The 13,064-nt window shown below is 46.9% G+C and overlaps 1 protein-coding gene across 1 annotated transcript in view; it reads right to left on the bottom strand.

Annotated features, from left to right (window-relative positions):
• Positions 1-13,064, bottom strand: part of LOC111268547 (hemicentin-1) — a 151,294-nt gene that overhangs the window by 19,298 nt on the left and 118,932 nt on the right. Inside the window, exons 9-10 of the mRNA XM_086971737.1 lie at positions 10,406-10,474; positions 8,542-8,841 (exon numbers count right to left, since the gene is read on the bottom strand). Coding sequence (XP_086827863.1) covers positions 8,542-8,841; positions 10,406-10,474 — 369 coding nt within the window. The remainder of the gene's footprint in view (positions 1-8,541; positions 8,842-10,405; positions 10,475-13,064) is intronic.

Here is a 13,064-nt window from a genome sequence, read left to right as displayed (position 1 = left end):
CCAAGACCTTATCGTCGTACGAACTTCGTGACGCTGTGTATTGCATAGCAGAACGGAATGCCGACGCCTGTTATTGCGGTCTAGTGAATCATTTGCTTTTTTTGCAACTTCAGTTTTATGGAACGGTCGGTTTCGAGAACGACGAAGTACTCGGCAGGTCACGTTGTGCCAGTCACTCACGTTACGCATAGGTCGGCACCGAGCTACGGTGAGGTGACGCCAACTGGACGTATCCATCGCACGTGTGTTCGAAAGAAAGACAGGTGGCAGTCCACAAGGAAAAGGGAAAACAAAGGCTTGTTGACTGGGTGCAGATTGCATAAGTGAGTATGTATTTTTGCATATGACTGAATGACAGTGTCCAGGCAAATATAAGCTTCAAAAGCGAAACTAGGCCTGATATGCTTCTCTTCTCAGTTCTTGGCACAATGCGCTATGTTTCTCAGGTTTTTTTCCTCGCTGTTTTATTCTATGCGGCAATGGCGGCAGCGCTGGCGGCAGAAAGAAAGTCGTAGACGTGGCTACGGGTAGGAGTAATCCCAACGGGTTCAGGCCACCCACTGAGACCATCCAACCCGCTAGTTGGCTAGAAAGGTCCCATCTTGCAGGCAATCTAGGTTATCTCGTCAACTTTTCTTCAAACTCTGCTACCCGATCGCTCCCTTTTTCTTCCTCGCGTGCTCTCCTTCGGCGCAAACTGTTGTGGACTTCGTTAAACTTGTTTGCTGCCTTCGCACGACTCACATTGAAGACCAGCTAAGCCTATTTTGTTGCTGTTAGCGCTGCTTCAACATAACTCTCTACTATAACATGCACAGTCCCGGATGCTTGATGAAGGCTCCATTGCAGAACTGCATGTATTGCCTTATAGTATGCACTACGGTAAAGACCGCCGCCATATAGTTTCTCGTATATATGTCTTCTTATATATATATATATATATATATAGAGAGAGAGAGAGAGAGAGAGAGAGAACGAAACCTCCCCCTCTCACTTTGTCTATGTATTCGTCGATTTTTCGCTATTCGGTCACGCGCATGCAAGGTCTGATGCCCGTATGCCTTCTAGCGCTGATAGGAGCCATGAAGCTTGCCCTAAAGGCTGCGCATTGCCGGTTTGGCAGCGTTCGGCTTGCGAATCTGTACGTTCTGGTATTCAGCACTCGTGGCATTCAGATAGGAAATGATGGACGAGAAGAGAACCTTGATGCCCCAAAGAGAGGTCATAGAGCTAACGAAGGCAGAGTTTTCCCCTCCGCTCCCTAGTATAACTCTGTATTGGGCCAATAGCCAAGACCCCAGCTAGCTAGGTCGTTTGCCGACAGTGAGTAAAGCGGCAGCGATAGTAATGACAGAAACTCGCCTGGGGGAAAGCAAAGCTCTGATTGAACCTAGTTCTTTTCGTGCTCGTCTTGCCTACTTTCCTTCAGCAGCAGCATAGAATTCATCAGCTTCCTCAAGCTCAAGCAGACCCCTTTTCTGATGGGCCATCCATTGACATGTTAATAAGAGCCGTTCGGCTGATCTGGGCCGAGGCCAGTGACGTCCCAAAGCGTTCGTCTGCCTGCTGGCCCGCGCCGGCATGTCGCGCGACATACTATAGAAAGCCGGGCCAAGTAACCGCTAGCGGAAACATCCTCGCTACCACCGCCGACTGCATCCACAACACCCTAAACGTAAACGGGGAGAAGGATAGGAACGTGGCCTTATCCAGTACATGACATGTTCAGAGCCCCTTACGCTGCAACGCGTTCCGCCCTTGCTCATCCTTTCGAACGCATCGGCTTCCGTCGCCAGGCATCTCTTCCCGTTCGACCACTAACCTTAGGCACGGTTGGGTATCAACATAGCGGCGCTCTAACCTTCGACTATCTGCCGTGCCCTCCGCACGCAACTCTGTTTCTTCTTTCTCTTCCAGATGAAGGCTCCACCGTGTGCCAGATGGACCGATAGGAACACTCGTAGCATCATAGAGAATCGCGGCGGCCACCATTATTGCCAACGACGGCACCGAAAATCTGCTACGGTGTTGCAGAAGCTTGCGATGCGCATTGCAGCCAATACACTAACTATGAGACAAACTATACGCAGGCGTTCAGGGTGCCGTGCCTGCTGCCGGGCGGCGGTGGCGACTAACAAGTTAAAAAGCCCGCCTTCTAAAGCCATAACATACAAAGTCAGCTTCATGACGAAACTGAAACCGGAAACAGCTCTAGCATAGATTCCTTGCGTTGCTGGGGGACGCAGTGGGGACGATGAGTGCCATTTTTTGTGTTGTATCGCCTACGTCCATATAGAAGACACCCAGTCTGCATCCTGCATGGGCACTGCTGTACGCAAGTGATAGCGTGCCAATGAGTGTGCGTGTGCATGTGAAACGAGGTGCCGAATGGAGTATGTGTGGGACGGCATTGCTAAAAGCAAAGCCTCCCTTGGTCAGCGCTAGCTTCTTGGCAGCTAACGGTCTGACTGTGGAAGTTTGCTTCAGAGGTGCTTGTTTGGTAGGATGCAGAGCGGGGATGTCAGGGCTGTCAGAGGTTGGTAGTAAGCATGCTGAATGTGGCCTGTTAGATATATTGAAATTGGAATGAACTGTGTGGCCCAGTGACGGGGAAGAGATGGTGGCGTAAGCGCCGGCCCGTCGTAGAGAGTCCACGTTGTGCGCAGCGCTAGCTGCGGCGAAACACAGTACTGCCGCTGGCTGAGGACCGCTTCCGGCCTCACGCGACACTAAACCCAAATAATTATTGGGCAGATTTGCTGAAAACCCGGCAGAAAAGCAAACTTCCAAATACGTTGCTAAAGCGTTGCTGGCTAAAGCTGGGAAGGTGTGATAGAGAAGGCGCTTTTTATGTTGCCACTCTTTTCAGGGTATCTGAATGATTTGTATGTAGATTGCGTATTCCAACGAATCAATTAAGCGGCCAGTACCGATGCGTTGGCATATAACGCTGTCAAAGCAAACGATAACACTGAGTTTGCAATTCGCAATTTGCACCACGACTTTTTGTTAAAGGAGGATAAATTAGGAAAGGAGTCTTGCTTGGAAAAAACGGTAGAAGGTGTCGTCCAAGGAACAGTACTTTGTTTCATACACCGTATATTGCTTAGTTGGCTTTTATGGTACGTTTATGGCTGTTGGAATTTCTTAGAGTGGGTGGACAGAATCGTAATTGCTTCTATAGGTAACATTACAGAAGAAGTGAAATGGCTCTGTTTAATTCGAGTAACAATCGGCATTTTAATCGGACCGGTGTCACCTGCAAGCGTTTCTAATGTATAAGCTACGAATAAATACGAATAAGAAAGAGATCGGAAATCGAGCTAAGTGAATAGCTGGTCTAGACTCGACTTATTCATACCTTTGCTTTTTTGAATAGCTTCTTTGAATAGAGAGAGAGAGAGAGGGAGAGGGAGAGAGAGAGGATAGAGAGAGGATAGGAGAGAGAGAGAGACAGAGAGAGACAAAGAGAGAGAGAGAGAGAGGATAAGAGAGAGAGAGAGAGAGAGAGAGAGAGAGAGAGAGAGAGAGAGAGAGAGAGATGTCCATTCATTTCAGTTGCAAAAAATCAAAGTTTTTTCAAATACTAAATCGGATTTTTTAGACACTAGCCGTGCTAACCTAGCCTAAAAAAACAAGCTTTCGTTTATGATTTGTTTGCTCTGTTTTGGCATAAAACATTTCGCTTCTCTACTGCAAAGTGGGCATGTCCCATCGCATCGTCGCTGTACATATATATACATAGGCAGTGTAAGTCGTTTGTATATATCGCTTATATATGCCCAAACTACCGCTGTACCGTCAAACAATATGTGTTCCATAACGAAAGAATCAGCTCCGGTCGAAGCGTCTCTTTCAAGGAACATGCCAATACCAAACAGAGTTCGGCACGATTACTGTCCTCGACATTGTGCTCGAGCATAGATAGGTTTATTTGTCGATCGTTCGGACTCGTGTCGCCCAACTCAGTCGGCGTGCAGACAACATGAATGTAAACTTCAGTATGTTCTTTAGGTAGACGCCAACGGTGGGACGGCTCTCACAACCTCTCCTCACTCCATATCGCTCACCGCCACCCTAAATCGCCGTTTCTCGCTGTACTGTTTATGCACGCAACTCAACACCTTAAACAATCACACGGCTCTTTTCTTTTATTCTTTTGTTTCAGCTGCTGCTGTTGACTGTTTAAAACAAAACGCTTCCTTCCGCCATAGGGGACTGTATCTAAACACATAGCGAATGCTTGATTTCTTTCCTGTTCTAGTCGGTACTAAAGCGCTGTCTACACTTCGTCGTTGACAGAAGACTCTGACGAGTTAACATGATTTCACTTTGAAATAGTCCGAGTGTTCGGAACAAACAATCAGGGGGAGACGTTTTCGTCCTCTTGAAACAGGATCTGGCACTTTTGGGTTAGCGCCAACATAGCGAACTCACCAAGGGTGCGCTGGGTGTTCCGTTACTTCAAGGGAACGACAGTTTCCCGGTGTTTGTCTCGCCTTTGGAGGTGCGCCATGAGGAGGATTTAAACGTCTCAAATCTTCAGTCCGCTTTCCTTCATTTCTTCAACTTGCACGTCGTCTGCTGAGCTATCGTCTCTCGCGAGCCACGAAGGGCTCTACTACAAGCTAGGCGGCAGAGGTGCGCGAAGGTTGCTCAAGACTCCCGGCAGGTTTCTTTCTCTCCTTTGCTGTTCCCTGAACAGAGAAACTCCGTGGAGTAGTAACACTGGCAGCCCAGGGTAGAATCGAATAGTCACGGGGCGAAGAGGGCGGCAGACTAACAGCGACGAAGATCTTTGAGGTGTGAACAACGGCACAATGGTCGGCGGCACTTCCAGCCAGCCGGCCGGCAAAGCCAAGCCAAGCGAGGATTTCTCGTCTCGAAAACGTTTGAGTCTCTCTCTCTCTCTTTCTATACATATATATATATATAATATATATATATATATATATATATATCTTTTTTCTTGTGCTTTTCTCCGTACGAACGCACACAGTTGGACAGAGTTCGCCTCATACGCCTGCTGACAGATAGAGAAACGCTGTACGCTCGTGTGTCTTGGGGTCCAAGGGTGTATGTATAGGTAGTTTGGGCTGTATGCTATGATGGTCGACTGACTGTCGCAACGTTAGCTACAGTCGATTTATGCGCTGCTGCGCAAAGCAGCAGCAACAGCAGCCGAAGCGGAAGCTTTGAGAAACGAAGAAAGAAATTAGATGAATGAAACGTTGAGTCTAAGTCTCTTTTTGACTTACGGCAGCAGAAACAGGGGGTCGAAACCAAACGCCCAAGCGTCCGCTGATCAGAAACCAGTGGCTTTCGCCACGATGGCTGCGGCAATTGCAGCAGTTGTAGTTACTTGGTAACGGCGGCTCAAGAGCGCTCACTCTCAGCTCAAACCGGTCTTCCGTCCTGAGATTCAACTTGCCCTCGATTGAAACCGACTAGTCAAAGCACGGCGGATCAGTGAGTCTCCGTTTTCTTCCACCGCCATCGCTGTCGCCGTGATGACGGCGGTCAGTATTCGCAGCTTCGAAGCTTGGCCGAAGAACGGTGCTGTAGTTGAGGTGGTAAAAGGAGGTTTAGAGCAGGCCTAGGCTCGGAGGAAAGAGGGGTCGGGGTAGAAAAGATTTGTGACCGTTAGAACGAAGTGGCCGTGAACAGCGTCATTGCCGCGGTAGTGAGCATTATACTGCATAGGCAGAACATAGCTAAATGTGTCTTCGAAACACGTGTGTATGTGTGCTTTACCGTCCTAGGAGCCGCCAGATAGCCAGCCACAGCAAAAGAGAGCAAAGCACGCGAGAAGCATTTTAAATTTTCGCGAATGAATGAAATACCCACATATTGCTACGACTGCCGCGGATGGCTCACACTAAGAGGACTTCGCCTCAGCGACTGTGCTACTGCCGTCGCTGCTCAGGCTAAATGTGGAGGCCAAGCGTTGGGAGTGGCTGAATGAGGAGTTCGCCCATCAGCCGCCTTAGAAGCGGATGAATGAGAAAGAGAGTGGCGAGAAATAAAAAGTATCAGAGGAAGTGGAAGGACGAGGTGCCGCTAAAATCCTGAATGTAGAAACTAGACTGGGTCCTGAATCTGTCACTTGCCTTGCAGGGGCCATAGTGCGGCCGGCGAGAGGCACCCGTCTCTCTAGCCAGCCGGCGTACGCTCAGAAGTGAACTGCGACGAAGAGCAATAGCAGGGCGCGTGAACACATTCAGAGACACAGTTCCACCTTCGGGCACACACAACGAGACGCTCAGCGTTTATGCAGCAAAAGCAATGCTGAGCATGTTCGGAGCCATAGGCCATGGGGAGCTGGCTGAAGCACAACGTTCTCGTAGTCGACGTTATAGCGCGCGTCCCAGCGCTAGTTCACAGCACCGCAAGCTCATGGACCGCCAGCTGTCCGTCGACAGTCTTTTTGGCTCGAGCATCGCTTCCGCTAGCTTAGCTGCTTCTTTTTTTCGAACCTCTTTCGTTCTCAATCTTTTGACAAAAAAGAAACGCAAAGAAGGTATTCGGCTTCTCCCCTTTTTTGCGAGGGAGAAGGTAGGAAACGTTTCCTTAGCCAAATGAAGGCGCCTGGTCTGCACTTCTTCTGCTCAGCTAAAACGCCCGTCTTTTCTCGTCTTAAATGCGCTCCGCTGCTTGAGGCCACCCTATAGAACCTCCAATAACCCCGCTATCCCCCATTCCCTGTACTCCTAAGATGAACCAAGCGGCCACTATACTCACAGCGACAGCATAGTAGCCATGGCATTTTCAATAAACGATCGGCTTTGCCTCAACGCCAGGGTTGTTTATTCCGAAATTTTGAACAAAGCATCGGACACTTCTGATGGTTTGCTAGACGATTCCTTACGGTTCTGTATCTTAGCTCGTTCCTGTCGATCTCTTGCCATCGACGTGTCTATCTAAGCTTGACCCGATAAATGGTGATGGTCGACAAAGCGCGCTGTGTAAAAGTGGCTCCGTGTTATACCTGATAGGGCGCACTGTCCCAAAACCGATAGATAGGAATAGTTTGGGATGGCTGTATGCGTAATGGTGGGCATCTAGGGGAAGGGCAACCCAGTGAAGGGAATAAGAAGTGAGCACGCTGGTGAGAGAAATATAGAGAAAGCTTGGTGTCCAGGGAGTAGAGGCACATGAGTGGGGAACAGGCTGTTGTAGGCGGAGCGCCTAGACCGGTGACGTTGTTCAGTATTACGCGGATAAGTGGTAGCCAGGTTTCCTGCATCGGTCCTTGCGGGACACCCGACGGGCTTCCTCCACAACGTCAAGACTTCAACACTGAGGGATAGTAGCAAAGGACGCGCGTCGTGTACAGGACCTGATATGGAAAAGGGCTTTGGCAAGGGTCTGTTAGTAGGATGCGGGCGTGTCACCGGGTGCCGCAGGCGGCCTCGCAGCTGCTGCAGTTAGCGTAACCGATACATATATGCGCGCAGAGTGAGACCTGCTGCTGGTTTTTTGTGAAGCTACGATAGTAAAAACCACAGCGGTGGCAGCAGCAACGCCGCGCGGTCATCATCCTTATATTATATAAAGGCATTGTGTGCCCTATCGCTCAAAACCTACACGGACTCGCTTGTCTCTCAAGACATTGGTCCACGTTCCAATGAACAGCAGGCGATTATGTACACCCAAGTATTAGTGTGCTATAGGGGGCGAAAGTGTCTGGTGTGTGTTCCTATTTCTATCGACCCCCATCGGTAACTGCACTGTTCCGTGTTCATCAGTATGCTGCCGTGATATTCTCTAGGAAGACGGGTAGATATATGGGTACGTACGTAAGTGTACTTGTGTATTGCGGAATGACAACCAACGCCGTTAATATGCAGAGCGCTCCATGTAAACCTGAGCTAAGCTTATTGAGCAAATTACTGCCAGTGACACGACGATTCATCAGGAAGATGGTAGTGTTATGCTTGGATATCGTGAGCAATAGTGGCTCGAACTGCCACTCGTTTTTCTGCATAAACCTGTACTACTATTATGGAAAGCCGTCACAGTTATTGCCTTAGGCATCAGTTGAGATAATTTTTTTCATTTTTCGGTAATTGGATTGCAATATGCTAACTGATTTAAAGATGCATGATGAATAATGCTTTGACGTGTTTAAGTCATTTTCTTATACTCGTGAAATAGTTGCCCCACTTAACTGGTGATCACCTGTCCGATATAGTATTATGAGTTTATCCCGACTGATACGTCTAACCCAAGTGGGTCTTGCTACACTTAACTATGACCTATCCAACAGGCCTATGTAACCCTTTTTGACAATGAGCGCATGTTTATGGTTACTACTGGAACACCCAACTATTAGCAGTTTCGAAGAAATCACTTGACAGTTTAACGGTATTCATTTCTTTTTCATTTTTATTTCCACTAAATTTCATTTTCCCTCTACTTTAATTTTGAAAAATGAGGATCCTCAAGTCATTTAAAGCGTTTGTTCCATTATATATATACATACGTATAGTACTAACTTATAACACTTAATAATACAAACTCGTAATTACGTGTACTTACAGAACACATCAAGCTGAATCGCGTTCGACGAATTGCCCGTTCCAAATGCGTTCCGTACATGACAGCTGTATGCGCCCTGGTCGTCACGAGAAACGTTGTGTATACGAAATAGTGCCACCTGATGACGCAGCAGCGGGCGGTCGTGCCGTCGTCGGTCAACGGCCAGAACGTGCCCATCCTTATACCATGTCACCTCGCTAATGTTTGGCGGGTTAGCGTTGTACTGACAGCTCACGTTGGCTGCCTGGCCTTCAGACACGTTCACACCCTCGAGGGGCCGCATAATCACAGCTGGTGGATCTGAGATCCGCAGCCGAGGGGTCGTAGTTTTGAAGGTAAACAGACAAATTGGCGCATAGGCCGCGAATAACCGAACGGGCGGTAGGACCAAGTCGGCGCGTGGGTTGATAAGCAAAGGTCGCATGTTGTAATATATAGTTGGTCACCGCATAACGACCAGGACAACAATGGAAGGCCGAAAGCCGAAACAGTCGACGAATGGAGATGAGCAAATAGCGAAAGAACGATCACCGCGGCAGTCCACGCATACGATATAAAGAGCAACCAGAACAAAGCAAGACTTTAATAAGAAACTAGCTATGATTCCTACTCACTAACCATACCTAGCAAACGTATACCTAACTATTATCTCAAGGCTTCTTGCCCTATGGCGAAAAGCTGCTGGTAAGGGCCAACAGCTGCATCTGCGGCTGTGCATCCTACTGCTACGATTAGAATACACTCAGATGCTGCACCGCATAGACAGGCTTGTCGCTTGCCTATTTGGATCGCTTGACTAGGGGCCCCTGCAAACTAATCGAAATCTGCACGACAAAAAGTATAATTCAAAGTGGTGAAGGGGCAGCACCAGCAGCTTTTGTGGGAACGGAACCGGCATAAAGAACAAGTGAAGCAACTTCGCGGGCTAGACTTAGCAGTTACTACGAGGTGAGGTGTTCTCGTGAGGGAACGAGTGCACGGCCTTCGCAACCGTCGCTCATCGTGTTTCAATTTATTCGGCGAAATACAGTTGCCACAATTCCAAATAATTGAACTTCGAATTGGACCGAAAAACGGCTCTGACGAATACCATTGAAGGTAAAGGTTTGAATCACGACTGGAACAACTTCGCATATAATACTTCTGTATCTATCCTCATATATTATGTTCGAAGTCCGTACAGAACACTTCGGGTACTTCTTTGAGTAATACGACCATGAATTTCCGTGCGCGTTACGTCAAACTTGCTTTTTAGGTTCGTTCCTGTTGAACATGGAATGAAGTAGTTCGTATTTGAGTTAAATTTATTGTTACTTAAGCTTTAGAACAATGAACGAAATTTAGATTATTAGATAGCCAGATTGTTAGTATGCGAGCAGATGTATCCGCAAGATCCAATGAACTCACGTACCGTACTCCACCATGCGTGTGCACCCAAGAAGGTGTACTTATATTTAGGACAATTTGAGAGTCTTCCCGCGAGCATAAACAGAATACGCCGGTAGTATCAAGACATATAGTTGATACATATATAAAGACCCATAGTTAATAGCATGGGAAAGATCTTAGAGTCTGCAAAAATACCCGTACATTATTTACGATGTCACCATTTTCAGTCGCACGTTGCTGCTACCGTTGCAGTTGCAGCAGCAGCAGCAGCAGCAGCAGCAGCTCGAAGAGAAGATATAACAGACTTCCGTTTGTGTAGATTTATGCAAGCCGTTTCTTTAATATTGAATACTCTTCAAAAAAGACCGTACGAAAGCGCAAAAATGACTGTGTTCATAATAGTGATGCCTGTCAGCTAAATGTCGGTCGCAGTCTAACATATTTTATTAAAAGAATACTCTAGACTAACACTTACAGAGGACTTCTAGCCGCACCGCTTGCAAAAGTGGAGCCTCTGTTCGGTTCTTTAGCACCTGGTTCATGCCTGAAATTCGAAATAACAATGAGACACGTAACTTTTTCACGTTACATAGACAAAGTACTTCTTTACAATGCCAATTAGTAAGTATGAGCCAATTTAAGCAAGATTTAACACAGCATTTGAAAAACGTATTTTCTATCGCCTTCGAGGAACATTCGTGCTAAGAAAAAGTTACAGGCTATTCGAACAGCACCTTTTGATGGCCTGATCTTTCTGCTTTTCCAAAAACATTTTGAAACTACCATCGTCGCAGGAGATACTTACCAAATACAGACGCTTCTTCGACTATTATTAGGGCCCCTGACGCAGGGTATCATTGGGAACGCTCTAGACTAGGCCTTTGTCGCACAAACTGAAAGCGATTGACGGTTCGCGTTGTAAAGACCACTTTTCTTGTCCAGCTTCTCTCCATTAGCCTCTAGCTTATCGGCTCTTGAAGGCTAATTGACAAGCGAAAATTTTCGATGGTCATTTATGAGATCTTCGAGGAAGAAACAGAAGAAAAGATAGGGCGAGCTGGTCCTCAAATATGGATCTCGAAGAGATGTTTGGAATGGGGCAGATCTCTGTACCATGACAAAGGTATTAAGCCGTGCTGTTGTTCTTCACAAGTTGTGCAGAACTTATCATAAGTCAAGTAGGTTCAACGTTTCAATTGATGTCGAAGGGTTGTTTTGTGGTGACCACTTCTATCAAAAGAATCACTCTGATGGAAGACTCTAATGCTCTACACGAACCAGGAGAAAAATGTCTGTTGGAGCCTCCGCCATGATATTATGTAAACTCGCACTGATAGTTGACAAATAAAGCGGCAACGTTCTCTTTGATAGTCATTTTTCTATGTACCATTCGTTGGAATTATGTTCTTGGAAGGTTTATAGAAGAGCATTGTATTTCGAGTCAAACGAACTTAAAATTTAAGGCCCGCATAAGACTTGTAGTTGTATGTATAGTCTCTACATGAAATGAAAATTGTTATGCTGTCATGGAACTGAGAACCACAGGTGAGTATATATATATATATATATATATATAGATCTTCATAGACTGGTCCGGCTCCTGGCATCACTGAATCGTCGAAGCCAGCTACAGGAGGTAGTCGTGCAAAGCAGAAATTCAATGCACTATCAGTCACTCAATCATACCTTTTGTTTTTTACACAGGAAAACTGCGCGCATCTTATTACGGGAGTACAGGGAGCCAATTTAGCGGCGTTTGGAACGACAGGTACCGAAAACTAGGTTACTCGCCATAAGGCAACACCACCTATCATCAATCGATTTTTCCTCCGTGTATTTGCCATTGGTTAGCATGAAGCATATCGTGCTCAGAGTAAACAGCTGTTGAATCCATTTTATAACCCCTCCACATTCAACAACAATGATAGTTATAGTAAAATATCCAGCCATCTTCTTACGTCAGATTTATAAACAACGACAGGTTCGAGATCCAATGCTTTTACACGCCCATTCCGCATTTTCGTCTAAACACCTATAGTCATTCAGTACTGTTATGCGCACATACAATGTAACACTTTTCTTCACAGCAAACAACTGCTTTATAATGTTGTCGGCAAATATCTATCTGGAAAATGGCTTTTCATTTTAAATGATGCCAGCAGGGCCAAAATGTACCCACTTTCTTGCCATGCTGTGCGGCCTTCAGATCTGGTTCTTTTTCAGCCACCTTCTCTTTTGTTTGCCGCTTTCCCATAGCATTAAACCACTGAGCAATTTCTAACTCTTTACGATTTATCGAAAGTTTTCAATTTCGGTATAGCAACAGCGCGAAAGGAGCCGGAACGGCCGCGTTAGCTAAGCAGGCCAATGCTAGGTTATATGCTTCCGCGGCTCTTTCTATATATTCGTGGTACGCTACTAAACTGAAGATTTGTGTCTTCAGCTTGTCAGCAGAACTAGCCGGAGTAGCTAAAGCTGTTATCCAACGCTACTGACGCTATTGACACGCTTGCGTTAGAGAAGTGATCCGCGATCTAACCGGTTCAAAAGCTCGAGGTTTAAGGGGTTAAAGGGAAAGTGGTCGAGAGCTTGAATCCTCCGAATACCGCCACTGACCGTCTTAAGGCCTCCTGGAAAACCTTGAACTCCTTGTACAGAATGATACTGCGTTTTTTTAAGTCGGTCTTTCCAGCACCGCGCGATGCAGTCCATGACACGCAAATCGCTGCCATACGCCAGTCCGTCTCGATCTTGTCTTGGTAGATCATCGGGTATTTTCGTAGCAATAGAACCCGTCCCTGAAGTGAAGCGTTGATGGCCGAGAGTAGTCACGTACATACAACCCAACAAAACAAGCCGTGGACCAAATCCATCTTAGACAAACTGGTGGCTTGCGGTCCGCAGCTTACTACAGAAGACGTGGACGCACGGCCGCAACCTAGACGAAGGGGTTGTCACAGTGCTGAAACCGCTTTTTTGAAAACTGTCTGAATGATTAGGTTAACGGACGAGGTTCGTAAGCTGTTTGGCGTTTTTGAGCTTCTCAAAAACGACGCTAGACTCAGATCAGGAAGGCTACGGTGCACGGCGGCTGCGCAATGGGTCCGTTGAGGTCGCGAAGTGTATATCGATGA

The sequence above is a fragment of the Varroa jacobsoni genome, unplaced genomic scaffold (genome assembly GCF_002532875.2).
Source record: "Varroa jacobsoni isolate VJ856 unplaced genomic scaffold, vjacob_1.0 scaffold_137, whole genome shotgun sequence".
NCBI classification, from domain to species: domain Eukaryota; kingdom Metazoa; phylum Arthropoda; class Arachnida; order Mesostigmata; family Varroidae; genus Varroa; species Varroa jacobsoni.
Note: the sequence above shows the minus strand (reverse complement) of the source record. Positions and strands in the feature narration are given on the sequence as shown.